Genomic DNA, 14,179 nt, shown 5'->3' with positions numbered 1-14,179 from the left:
CCTTGACAGCGCATGCGGTAACTATCACGGGATACTACAGAGCCTTGACACCGCATGTGGTAAATATCATGGGTTACTCCAAAGTCTTGACAGCGCATGCGGTAACTATCTTGGGATACTCCAGAGCCTTGACAGCGCATGCGGTAACTATCTGGGGATGCTCCAGAGCCTTAAGAGCGCATGTGGTAAATATCATGGGATACTCCAAAGCCTTGACAGCGTATGCGGTAACTATCACGGGATACTCCAAAGCCTTGACAGCGCATGCGGTAACTATCACGGGATACTACAGAGCCTTGACAGCGCATGTGGTAAATATCATGGGTTACTCCAAAGTCTTGACAGCGCATGCGGTAACTATCTTGGGTTATTCCAGAGCCTTGACAGCGCATGCGGTAACTATCACGGGATACTCCAGAGCCTTGACAGCGCATGCGGTAACTATTATGGGATACTACAGAGCCTTGACAGCGCATGCGGTAACTATCTTGGGTTACGCCAGTGCCTTGACAGCGCATGCGGTAACTATCTTGGGTTATTCCAGAGCCTTGACAGCGCATGCGGTAACTATCACGGGATACTCCAGAGCCTTGACAGCGCATGCGGTAACTATCACGGGATACACCAGTAACAAAACAATACCATTCCATTTTGCTTCAAGTGTTAGGTTGTTTTTAATTTCACAAAATGAACAAAAATATCTTTACAACAACTTTTGACCAAAGGTCATGTTTTCCTGATTCGTGTCCAATACAACTGTCACGTGGACACTATCGTGTGACTATCAGCAGACACTTTATAACATTATTGCTTTACGATACCACTCATTACAAACATACACAATCTCAATACTAAATACCGCTCACTACATCACATGATCTAGCGAATGATTTTTTAATACACGGACACAATGTTAACAATGATATCACGTGATATGACAAGATACACAACCTCACCACTAAATCACCACTCATTAAACACATACAATATTAACAATAAATAAACGTGATCAATTAGTATGACCCAATATTAACATCCACAGTTACACATTGCAAGGTAGTATAGTTCGGGTACATAGACACCTAGCACCATATCATATCATGGACTCGGCAATATCACTGGTAGGAAAGTTACGTGAATCATGGACTTGGCAATTTCACCGGTAGGAAAAGTTACGCGTATCATGGACTCGGCAATAATGGACTTGGCAATATCACTGGTAGGAAAGTTACGCGTATCATGGACTCGGCAATACCACTGGTAGGAAAGTTACGCGTATCATGGACTCGGCAATAATGGACTCGGCAATACCACTGGTAGGAAAGTTACGCGTGTGATGGACTCGGCAATACCACTGGTAGGAAAGTTACGCGTATGATGGACTCGGCAATAATGGACTCGGCAATACCACCGATAGGAAAAGTTACGCGTATCATGGACTCGGCAATAATTGACTCGGCAATACCACTGGTAGGAAAGTTACGCGTGTGATGGACTCGGCAATACCACTGGTAGGAAAGTTACGCGTATCATGTAAGAAAAATATTTATATGCTTACAAGTACTTCATTCCAATAAATTACACAATAGGGATTAAAGTACAGATTTGTAAACAACACAATGCAACAAAATAATGATTATGTACTGACCAGGTAAGTACGTGTCAATGAGAAGAACACAGATTCTTACCGGCTAAGTACAAACTCATACGTGTCTGTAAATAGAACATTGATACTGAGCGGATAAAAGCGTGTTAGTACAATACTGGCCATTTAAATACAGGATATTTAAAAGTGTCTTCAGTAATAACAAATATATTTCACAAGTATATCTAATATTTGTTTTATCTTTCACGAGTGTACAGGACGAGTGAGAGGTACAAAAGATATTAGATACATGGTAATCAGTAATAACAAATACATTTCCCAAGTGTGTCTAATGTTTTGGTATCTTTCACGAGTGAAAAAATAACAAAAATAGTGAAATTTTCATTAGTGAAAAATAACACTTTTATCAATGGGATATATCTATATTTCACTGGAAAAATGCAATAAATATGTGTTCACCCATGTCTATCAACATAATACTGACCGAATCCATACCTATTTATCAACAGAACATAAATACAGGTCTGATAAATACATGTTCATCAGTAGTACAGATACTGACTGGATAAATACGTGTTCATCAGTAGTACACAGATACTGACTGGATAAATACGTGTTCATCAGTAGTATACAGATACTGGCAGAATAAATACGTGTTCATCAGTAGTACACAGATACTGACTGGATAAATACGTGTTCATCAGTAGTATACAGATACTGACAGAATAAATACGTGTTCATCAGTAGTACACAGATACTGACAGGATAAATACGTGTTCATCAGTAGTACACAGATACTGACAGGATAAACACGTGTTCATCAGTAGTACACAGATACTGACTGGATAAATACGTGTTCATCAGTGGAACTCATGTACTGATCTAACCACATCTATAACTATCAAACAAAGTTTACTGACCGGGTTAAAATATCACTTCATTAACAACGTCAACAGATAACTGACCGGCTGATTGTGAGCGAGCAGACATAGCTGTACTGGCCAGATCAGCGGATTTCGTTTAACCTATAAATTATATATAACATCACTAAATCAGACAGACGTGACCAAAGCACACCTGTTATACCTGAGTGGAGAAATTGGCGAATGTCATGTCAATGTTATCGTAATAACTATAACAAATGATAGTTTTACCTGGAAATAAAATATGACTGTTTCTTATACAGATTTCAACGAATAAGCACGCCATACGTCCAAAAATAGCATCAAGTACGTCACCGATTTGATATGCTTTCGATCACGAACACTACAGTTTACTTACTGACCCCATTAAGTCCTACACACATACCCTAATGGTATACCACACACACCACAGGCGGTCAACAACAGTTCTCCTCTATTATCTCTATCCGCCTTTCCTTCGTACTTAACTTCAGACATGGTGCAGTTACTGTGAGAACTCCTTGCTCCGATCGGACACACCTTAAACCGTCCATATCCACATTTGTGGGTAGGGCGTATTCCGTGGAGTACGACTCTTTTAGACTTATTCCCGATAGCTGTCGATGAATCGTACATCTCACTATAAGTTTTCGTCCTTTGGTGGAAACTTCGATGTATTTTGATGGCACGTTCTGCATGTTGATATTGAGACGAAAGTTGCTACCCTTTGACTTATCGTCGTGGTCCATGTTGTCTGTACGGCCACAGTCTTTGTACTCGTTGTTAATTTTACTGCTTACGCTACTGAAGGAATCGTTGCTGTTCTCTGAGAGAAGGTCACTATCTATGGGTTGTTGTTTATGTTCCTCGCATTCACTGCTGAAGACGGAGTTAGGACGGGGAAATAGTTCTTCGTCGTCTACATCACTACTAGATGCTCTACGAAGTCCTGGAACAACCTGATCCTTTTGACATTTCCTGTCCTTATAGGGTGCTTCTATTATCAGGACTTGCTGTTCATCTAAATATCCAACGACATTTTCCCTGACCACCGTGTCCGGAATAGCAATAGTCCTGGTCATACCGTAAATTTTGTCACTGTTTCCCTGATCGTGGTCAAATTTGGCCTGGACCAGTACCGTAGTTTCTTGAACAGAAATCTTTACATTTTCGGCTTTAAATCCCTGCATTGACATTCGGAATATCCACATGTCATTTTTCTGTGGCGGTGTTGGTACCGTCTTAGCTTTAAAAGTTTGACTGTCCATAGGTGAATAGTAACCAGCAGAAGTAGCGTACAGAGATCGGCATCCCATCAGGAGCTTACTAAGACTCTGCAAAACATTCGACTCGGGAGTAATATTCGCACTCATTGACGTCCGGTCCTTTTTCGAAAAATATGGATGTGCTTTGTTTTTCAAGAAATTATGAAAGTGACGGTTGTGGTGATTTAGAGCCATGTTTTTTCCTGGCAGTCGGTATCCAAGTTTGAGTGTGTGTACACTATCTATAGGTGTTCTCCTTGTGGACGCTGTGTTCGTTCTGATACCATTCTACACGTTAACTGTATGTTAAGCTGTTCTTACAAATGATGACGAAAGTCAGCCTGACTGACGTGTGGGAGAAATGTGTCAACACTCTCGTGTGACTAAATATAGCACAAGTGTGACGTCAACAGCTCACTGGCCAAGCAGAACTTATACCACGCACAGCCCGCCCACGCCTGATTACAGACTAGCGCACATTCCGATCGATTCACAGAAAGCACAAGGAAAGTCTGCAGGTCGATTTATCAATGACAGCTGTCGTGTATACATACAACGCCTTGTCAATGAATAAAATCATCTAATTTCTGTACTTATCTTCCCGAACTAGCCTTAGTTTTACTTAGGTAAATGTGTTGCTAGGCCCTATAGTGTAATAAATCTATATTTGTATACGTACATACATGTAGGTTAGAGGGGAGGTAACTCGCATGTATTATATAATACATTCCTGATATGCTTATGTGTATTTCATAATCAAAGATAATATCTAACAATGGTGCTGCCCACAAAGATTTTTTTATTACCTTGTGATGATATATTAAGTAAATACCCGTCCCAGATTGCGAAACCTACCTGTATACCAGTGGCCCTCCACTTCCTACCACACATGCCTACACACACAAAACGTGTTTCCGTACACAAGCTACTCATAGGTCACGGACTTAACTGTATATACGTAAATAAAATGACGCGTGCAGTACATATAAACTCTCAGAATTTCAAAATTTCGAAAAACAACTACAAAAAAACCAAATCAGTGTAATATAATACAATTTAAAAAAAACAGTGATATATTTTGTCCTGTATAAAATACTTCTATTATAAACAAGCTAGGGATATGTTTTGTCCTGTATAAAATACTTCTATTATAAACAAGCCAAGGATGTGTTTTGTCCTGTATAAAATACTTATATTATAAACAAGCAAGGGATATGTTTTGTCCTGTATAAAATACTTATATCATAAACAAGCCAGGGATATGTTTTGTCCTGTATAAAATACTTCTATTATAAACAAGCCAGGGATATGTTTTGTCCTGTATAAAATACTTACATTATAAACAAACCAGGGATATATTTTGTCCTGTATTAAACACTTATATCATAAACAAACCAGGGATATGTTTTGTCCTGTATAAAATACTTATATTATAAACAAGCCAGGGATGTGTTTTGTCCTGTATAAAATACTTATATTATAAACAAGCCAGGGATATGTTTTGTCCTGTATAAAATACTTATATTATAAACAAGCCAGGGATATGTTTTGTCCTGTATAAAATACTTATATTATAAACAAGCCAGGGATGTGTTTTGTCCTGTATAAAATACTTATATTATAAACAAGCCAGGGATGTGTTTTGTCCTGTATAAAATACTTATATTATAAACAAGCCAGGGGTATATTTTGTCCTGTATTAAACACTTATATCATAAACAAACCAGGGATATATTTTGTCCTGTATAAAATACTTATATTATAAACAAGCCAAGGATGTGTTTTTTAATGTATTAAATAATTCTAATCAAACGAGAATGATGTTTTATTTGTCGTGTATAAAACACATGCTCCCTCCTCTGTCCTCACCACCGTCATGTTATCATCATTATTTACCTAGCCCCTCCTCTGTCCTCACCACCGTCATGTTATCATCATTATTTACCTAGCTCCCTCCTCTGTCCTCACCCCAATCATGTTATCATCATTATTAACCTAGCTCCCTCCTCTGTCCTCACCCCAATCATGTTATCATCATTATTTACCTAGCCCCTCCTCTGTCCTCACCACCGTCATGTTATCATCATTATTTACCTAGCCCCTCCTCTGTCCTCACCACCATCATGTTATCATCATTATTTACCTAGCCCCTCCTCTGTCCTCACCACCGTCATGATATCATCATTATTTACCTAGCTCCCTCCTCTGTCCTCACCACCGTCATGTTATCATCATTATTTACCTAGCCCCTCCTCTGTCCTCACCACCGTCATGTTATCATCATTATTTACCTAGCTCCCTCCTCTGTCCTCACCACCGTCATGTTATCATCATTATTTACCTAGCTCCCTCCTCTGTCCTCACCACCGTCATGTTATCATCATTATTTACCTAGCTCCCTCCTCTGTCCTCACCACCGTCATGTTATCATCATTATTTACCTAGCTCCCTCCTCTGTCCTCACCACCGTCATGTTATCATTATTTACCTAGCTCCCTCCTCTGTCCTCACCACCGTCATGTTATCATCATTATTTACCTAGCTCCCTCCTCTGTCCTCACCACCGTCATGTTATCATCATTATTTACCTAGCCCCCCTCCTCTGTCCTCACCACCATCATGTTATCATCATTATTTACCTAGCTCCCTCCTCTGTCCTCACCACCGTCATGTTATCATCATTATTTACCTAGCTCCCTCCTCTGTCCTCACTACCGTCATGTTATCATCATTATTTACCTAGCTCCCTCCTCTGTCCTCACCACCATCATGTTATCATCATTATTTACCTAAATCCCTCCTCTGTCCTCACCACCATCAGTATCATTTTTCTTGCCCCCTCCCCTTTCCTCATGTTCTATAAATAGATTGACATGTTAAATCTATCCAGTGGTGTCCAGATGGGAGTGATCAAAATCGCAGTTATATCGCTACCGGCACTAAATATAGAGTCGCGCAGACTCGTGATCGCTGCGAGACCATCTGATTGTTCTCAGTGTGTGGGCGTTATGACTTGTCAACAGCGTACAACACGCGATACAAGACGGCGATAATGTTTTAAGTCTTCTATATATTCCTGTAAATTCATTTAAATGAAATTTTCTGCTTTCTTGACGTGTACGAGTCAAGATAACGACATTGTTTTAAAAGCAAACCACTCTAGCGAATGTAGCCATAGAAACAAATATCAGAACCTTCATGGATGTAGAATAAGATGAAAGGCGGTATAACGGTCTCATGTTTGATTCCCCGAATGTGTTCGGCCTTAGAATAGAGTATTTAGGGTATATCCTCCTATGTGTAACATAGAAGACCTCATCAACACGTAAACTTGTATGTCTGATTTGCTGAATTTTTACCGGTACGTGTTAGACTAAGCACTTCACGCATAAAAATGTTAACTCAAGGGCAGTTATTTTTTATATACGTTTAACAATATATTTTCAATTATTTTCAAGTAATTTCAGACTGTTGTTTGAGAGAATTTTTCTTCTTCAAAAAACATGAAAAGACAAACAATTGTTACCCATGCAGGAGGACTCTCATTTCGGCAGACAAACTCATTCATACAATATTATTTCTTACGTGCCACAGATACAAAATGTATCATAACTAGAAACACATTAATGGTAACATCAGTATTATATCCGGATAGCATCCGCCTCGGCGTTGACACTACCAGTTAATTACTACAAGCTCGGACTTATGTACACATATATATGTGTATATAAGTCCGTGCTACAAGTCTTTCTTAATGCTTACTAAATATCCTGACAGTTTCTTTTTTACCGTATTTTTCTATTTTATCTTAATCATATGCATCTGTCGATACAGAGGTAAATACCAAATCATTAGGCTTGTCCAGTTACATGTTTTAATCATGAAAAATAAAGAACATGTTAATCTTCAATTATATTTTGTGCTATTTTTTTACCCGAAAATCTGTATTGCTCAGTGGACGGTGTCGTCTTTGGACACGATTTTTCACCTTTTCCCCTTCTCTAACTCGTTGGCACTTTTTTGTGCATTCAAGCATTGTATTATAGATAACAAAATACGCGCTAAGTAATTCTTTTGCAATTTTGTCAGATTACTCCTTATCTTAACGGTAAATATACTAGCCTACATTGTACAATCTAAATTAGCATAGGCTTCAACATACAATCATGACAGGAAAACTACAATATAGATATAAAACAAAATAGATCTTAGCAAACAAGCATGGTATACGACTTTACCCAGGTTCAGTAATTCTTTGATATTACCAGTTGATAAAAACATTATTTTTTAGACATGGGATTAAACGATATTATGACTGATATATTTATTTCTTTGTTCATTGGAAGAGGGGCATCATAGAAGTAAGTGAAAATCGCTTCTAAATCATTTTCACAGAAAGGACAAAGCCTTAAATTATGATATTTTTTACTGTCTTCCAGATTCCATTAAAAGATTGTGTGAAGACAATCGTATTTTAGCAATTGCTTTCTTATACTAAACAGGAAAAGTTTAAGTAAAACTGAAGGCGATCAGTACTAAGTTGATTCACCAAGCACTTAGTCGTGTCAGAGAAAAAAGTCTTGCAGCCTTGTTTAGATAGTCAACAATGTCTGTTTTACTGAAACCACAGAAAGGATGTGCATAGAAGCTACCCTGTGCTTGACAGTTTCAGTGTTTATTTAACTTGAAGCCTTACAGCTCATAAGCATCCATAACAACATATAATTGATACATAAGTAATATGAAATACACAGACATAATGTCATCATGTATAAATCATGATATTGGACGTCGTTAGTATAGATACTCTGTCAATATCATGTACAAGGTAGACAAATGAACGCAAGATGGACAACTCTTGGTTACTTTATCTTAATGTACATTGACTTTATATAGGAATACATAGGCTAGACTATAATCATAAAGTGCAGTGACAACATTTACCATCAACATTATCAAATAAAGGCTCAAACAGGGCATGCATATGTATAGAGTGTTGTAGTCAGCGGATTAACGGTTACAATATATATAACATACAATAAGTTAAAGTTGTAATCTAAACCGTACAAATAAACTCTGCTGTAGATACTTTCCTAAGTAACTAAGATCCCTTCTGTTACGTACAGATAGCTGCCAGACAATTTTATATGAAGGTGGTTCCAATGATACTTTGTAATTAACTTTTTATGAATATCTACAGATAATGGACAGATTAGAATAAAATGAAACTCGTCTTCTACCTGGCATGGATTATAAAACCGACATAACCCATTCTCCCATCGGAATACTATAACAATCTTCAATACATAACTGATTAGATGAAGTCTTAATTTCAATATAAGTTTAAGATTTGCATCTGGGAAAGCCTTTGTTAAATAAAATTGCAGTCTGAAACTACCTAACAGGAATTTATACAAATAGCGTTTTGACGACCGCTCAACAAAATCATCCCTTATTTGAATAAAATCATCTATCAAACGCTGCTCAAATTAACGTAAAAATACCTGTTCGTTATCGACATAATGAGTTAACCAGACGTTACTAAAAACAGACGACATTAGGTTCTCAAGTTGACAACGCCATTTACGATGTCTGAGGTTACATTCTTCCATTTTTTGTAAATTGGCAATTGATATGACGATAGTGAGGGGATGGGTTGCTAAGAAGTCCGCCATTTTGGGTTTCCTTAGCAACAGAAATTCAAGTTGGCGATTAGCAACCCACCCACTCAGGTAGCAGTACACAGTTTATCGGTGATATTTTTGTTTATTAGATTACCTCATTATAAAGGCTTTAACTAAAATAAAATAAAAAAAAACAAATCCTTGCTAAAATTGGTCTTGTTATGTTGAACTGGACAAGGTGGGGTTTTATTTTTTTCATGATAACATTTTAGCTGTGTGTTTGAGATAACTCTTTGGGCAGTCTCCAATCTGTGTGTATGCACCAAAACTAGCTTTACAGGAAGTGAAATGTTCATAGTGTTTACACGTGGTCATGATGTGAAGGATTCCCGAGTTGGAATTCGCTGAAATGTAAGTAGTCTTTACCATGACAGTGTTGTTGATTTTAAGACAAATGTTCAGAAATGAATTTCTTCCATAAAATTGTAGTGTTTGATTTGAATTAGCAGTATTTTTGGATTTTTTTTGTGTTGGTAACCACGGTAATCACATGTCAGATATCAGAGAAATTTTTTTATTTACACAAAATTTCATCTCTCTACTATTAATCTAATTGTGATGTAGCTTATAAGTATAAACACATGTAAGGAAGTATTTTCATGACCCAACTGCTATACCTGTATATCTCAAACATGACTAATAATTTTAGGAGAAAGGCAAATGAACTGTTTCCTGCTACGAGAAAATAGTCTAATCATCATGCCGGAGTATATGACGTCATCACTCATCGATTTATCGCCCATGTCACTAATTGTCTCCCCTGTTCTGCTGTTGTTTGCTGTTGTTTGATGCTGGTTTGCCGTTGTTTGCTGCTGTTTTTCTGCTGTTTGCTTCTGTTTTGCTTTTGATCGTTGTTATTTGCTGCTGTTTTGCTGTTGTTTACTGCAGTTATTTGCTATTTTTATTGACAAAATTTTACCATTGTACAATTTTTATACACAAAATATTATTGTTTGATGTTTTACATTGCCAAAAACATTATTTTGAAAAAAATATTTTGACATACAAAAATATTTACATCTTACATTTCTTTTTCTTTCTTTTTTTTCAAAACTGTACTTTTAAAAAACATTTTTTGCCTCAACTTGTGTAATTTGAACTTTTCCAGTATCGGCTATCTATTGCCTAATCCCTCCATCACAAAGCAACACGATGTTTTATATGACCCTTCCTAGTAACAGTTCAATGGATGATACTTTGACCACTTACACAACCAGACTATCGCAACCTCTAGACCTCAAAGGTTCTTGGGAATTCGGTTTAGCCGTACTTAGATATCATCATTCTTGGTTCAATGTGAACGTATTTTACTATAGCTAAATACGTTAATGACGTCATCAAAACCAACCCGTCAGTCGAATTACGTATTTTACTATAGCCAAATACGTCAATGACGTCATCAAAACCAACCGTCAGTCGAATTACGTGTTTTACTATAGCTAAATACATCAATGACGTCGTTAAACCAACCCGTCAGTCGAACTACGTATTTTACTATAGCTAAATACACCAATGACGTCATTAAACCAATCCGTCAGTCGAATTACGTATTTTACTATAGCTAAATACACCAATGACGTCGTTAAACCAACCCGTCAGTCGAATTACGTATTTTACTATAGCTAAATACACCAATGACGTCATTAAACCAATCCGTCAGTCGAATTACGTATTTGACTATAGCTAAATACGTCAATGACGTCTTTAAACCAACCCGTCAGTCGAATTACGTGTTTTACTATAGCTAAATACGTCAATGACGTCTTTAAACCAACCCGTCAGTCGAATTACGTGTTTTACTATAGCTAAATACGTCAATGACGTCGTTAAACCAACCCGTCAGTCGAATTACGTGTTTTACTATAGCTAAATACGTCAATGATGTCGTTAAACCAACCCGTCAGTCGAATTACGTGTTTTACTATAGCTAAATACGTCAATGACGTCATCAAAACCAACCGTCAGTCGAATTACGTGTTTTACTATAGCTAAATACGTCAATGACGTCGTTAAACCAACCCGTCAGTCGAATTACGTGTTTTACTATAGCTAAATACGTCAATGACGTCATCAAAACCAACCGTCAGTCGAATTACGTGTTTTACTATAGCTAAATACGTCAATGACGTCGTTAAACCAACCCGTCAGTCGAATTACGTGTTTTACTATAGCTAAATACGTCAATGACGTCATCAAAACCAACCGTCAGTCGAATTACGTGTTTTACTATAGCTAAATACGTCAATGACGTCGTTAAACCAACCCGTCAGTCGAATTACGTGTTTTACTATAGCTAAATACGTCAATGACGTCATCAAAGCCAACCGTCAGTCGAATTACGTATTTTACTATAGCTAAATACGTCAATGACGTCGTTAAACCAAACCGTCAGTCGAATTACGTGTTTTACTATAGCTAAATACGTCAATGACGTCGTTAAACCAACCCGTCAGTCGAATTACGTGTTTTACTATAGCTAAATACGTCAATGACGTCGTTAAACCAACCCGTCAGTCGAATTACGTATTTTACTATAGCTAAATACGTCAATGACGTCATCAAAACCAACCGTCAGTCGAATTACGTATTTTACTATAGCTAAAAACATCAATGACGTCATTAAACCAACTCGTCATTCGAATTTCATACGAGGGCGTACCTGAAACACGGCAAGAGAACAGGGGAGACAATTAGTGACAGGAGTGATAACTCGGTGACTGATGACGTGTCACACACTCCGCCATTAATGATTAGACGATTCTGAGGAGGTGGGCTGCTAAGCGCGCCAACTTGAATTTCCATTGCTAAGGAAATCCAAGATGACGGACACCTTAGCAACCCACCCCCACAGTATCGTCATATCATCAATTGACTTAAGGACACAATTATCACATTTATTTCAGTTCAACCAATATTTCATTATTCAACATTTCCTAATGATATCCATAGGCAGGCGTCTTAATTCTGAGTATACCGTAAAAGAGGACATACTGGTTTTTACATTTAGGATTTTTTAAATCAACATGTACTTTTTCCACTGTGTCCGCGGCATGAAAGACCTAAGTTAAGCAACCATTGTAAAGAATTGCTGAAACATGTATATTAAAAACATTGAATTTTGATTCTGCATTGAGTGACAAATTATTTCAAGTTCTTAATACATTGTACACGAATTTTCGAACCTTGTTCAGTTTTTGTAAACTTACCATTAAAATTCAGCAATACACAAAGATTATTGAATCTTTCAACAAAAAATTTCTTTTTCAAAATTGTTAAAATAAAATTTCTCATCAGTTCGTAATCTTCCACCATTTCGAAATATAACAATTTTTGTTTTTCTCTGTATCAACTGTCAGATCCCAATTATCACTATATTGTTTTAAAGAGTCTAACATTTTCTGCGAACCAGAGACAGATTCTGAGAAGAATCGCCAGTACTCCGACATAACAAAAGAACAGAGTTTAACATAAGCCACCCAGTTTTTCTAACGTGGGTATGATTCACACTTATTATACATAGCTTCTTACCATGCATTTAAATGTTACAGTTGCTAGAAGTTAACAAGTTTGCACTGATATATTCGTTCTACTTATCAGCTAAAAAAATTATAACACTTGTCCAAAACCTTAACACAAGAACAACTGATATTTTTAAGTTCCTTGGAAATCGCGAAACCGATATCTTTCTCTGTCAGTTGAGAAATGAGGCCAGCAACCTAAATTGTGTCCTTCAGAAAAATCATCTAGCTGAGTCCTCGGCTTGTTCTTGTGGATTTAGATTTGAAAAAACATCTCACTACTTTCTTGAATGTTTAAACTTTAATCAACATCGTGTTATATTTTTTCAGAATATATCACATGAAGGTCATAACCATCTAACTATTGATGTCATTCTAAATGGTTGTGAGAGATGCAATGAAAATGAAAATAAACATATCCTTCTATCTCTCTCAGATTATATCGTAAGAACTAGAAGACTTAGTATGTCTAACCAAGATCTCTATCTCATTATGCTTTCATTCATTCATTGTCATCTGATTTCCAAATAAGGTAACTTGCACATTAATATTTGTTCTTTAGGGAGAGTTTAGTGTTCACAAGACCAGTTATATTGTCTACTCAAAATACTGGGGAACAACTTAATGAATAGAATTAGAAATTGGAAGAAGTTTTATTGAACAACACAGATCTCTAACCTGCAAATAGGCATAAATTAAACTATTTGGTGAGATTGAATTTCCAAATTCATTAGTGGATGGCCTTGTGTGATACAATGGACTTTTCTGGCCTGTATCTGTTGGGTGAGGTAATTTAATAACACTAAATGTTTATTCATTAATCTCTAATAGTTTTCTTCTCTTCAATTAAATGTAATATTTTTATTTAAAGAAAAAGGTTAGAAAATGAAATCAAATGGAATTATATGAGCATTAGATTAAAGTAGTTGTCTCCCCTACTTCAGCATTCTAATTTATTTACGTTTGTATATGTTCAAATGTCTAATTTTGTATGCCTATGTTTGTACCACTGTTTGTTACCATGTTTGGAGAGGGCTTAAATAGGCTATGCCTGCTGCCCAATCCATTTGTCAATTTGACAATAAAATTTGTTGAAATTGAAATTCCTAGTCAAACTTCTACACACCTCGCAAGCAGTTTGCTCAAGATGCCATAATGATTTAGCTAAATAAGAATAATTTGCAGGCTCGAGTGAAAAACCAGC

General features: G+C 36.8%; 1 protein-coding gene across 1 annotated transcript; it reads right to left on the bottom strand.

Moving 5' to 3' along the window:
• Positions 1-649: 649 nt before the first annotated feature.
• Positions 650-4,044, bottom strand: LOC132563573 (uncharacterized). Its single transcript, XM_060228315.1, has one exon. It carries the CDS (start codon positions 3,966-3,968, stop codon positions 2,946-2,948), a length of 1,023 nt encoding a protein of 340 aa, XP_060084298.1. The 5' UTR covers positions 3,969-4,044; the 3' UTR covers positions 650-2,945.
• Between the last annotated feature and the right edge of the window lie 10,135 nt (positions 4,045-14,179).

This window comes from Ylistrum balloti, unplaced genomic scaffold (assembly GCF_031769215.1).
Source record: "Ylistrum balloti isolate Yb309-2 unplaced genomic scaffold, AGI_CSIRO_Ybal_v1 Utg371770, whole genome shotgun sequence".
In the NCBI taxonomy this organism is placed as follows: domain Eukaryota; kingdom Metazoa; phylum Mollusca; class Bivalvia; order Pectinida; family Pectinidae; genus Ylistrum; species Ylistrum balloti.
Note: the sequence above shows the minus strand (reverse complement) of the source record. Positions and strands in the feature narration are given on the sequence as shown.

What these genes read in the sequence shown, in the direction of transcription:
- LOC132563573 (XM_060228315.1), bottom strand. Translation starts at nt 3,968, where the DNA reads ATGGCTCTAAATCACCACAACCGTCACTTTCATAATTTCTTGAAAAAC.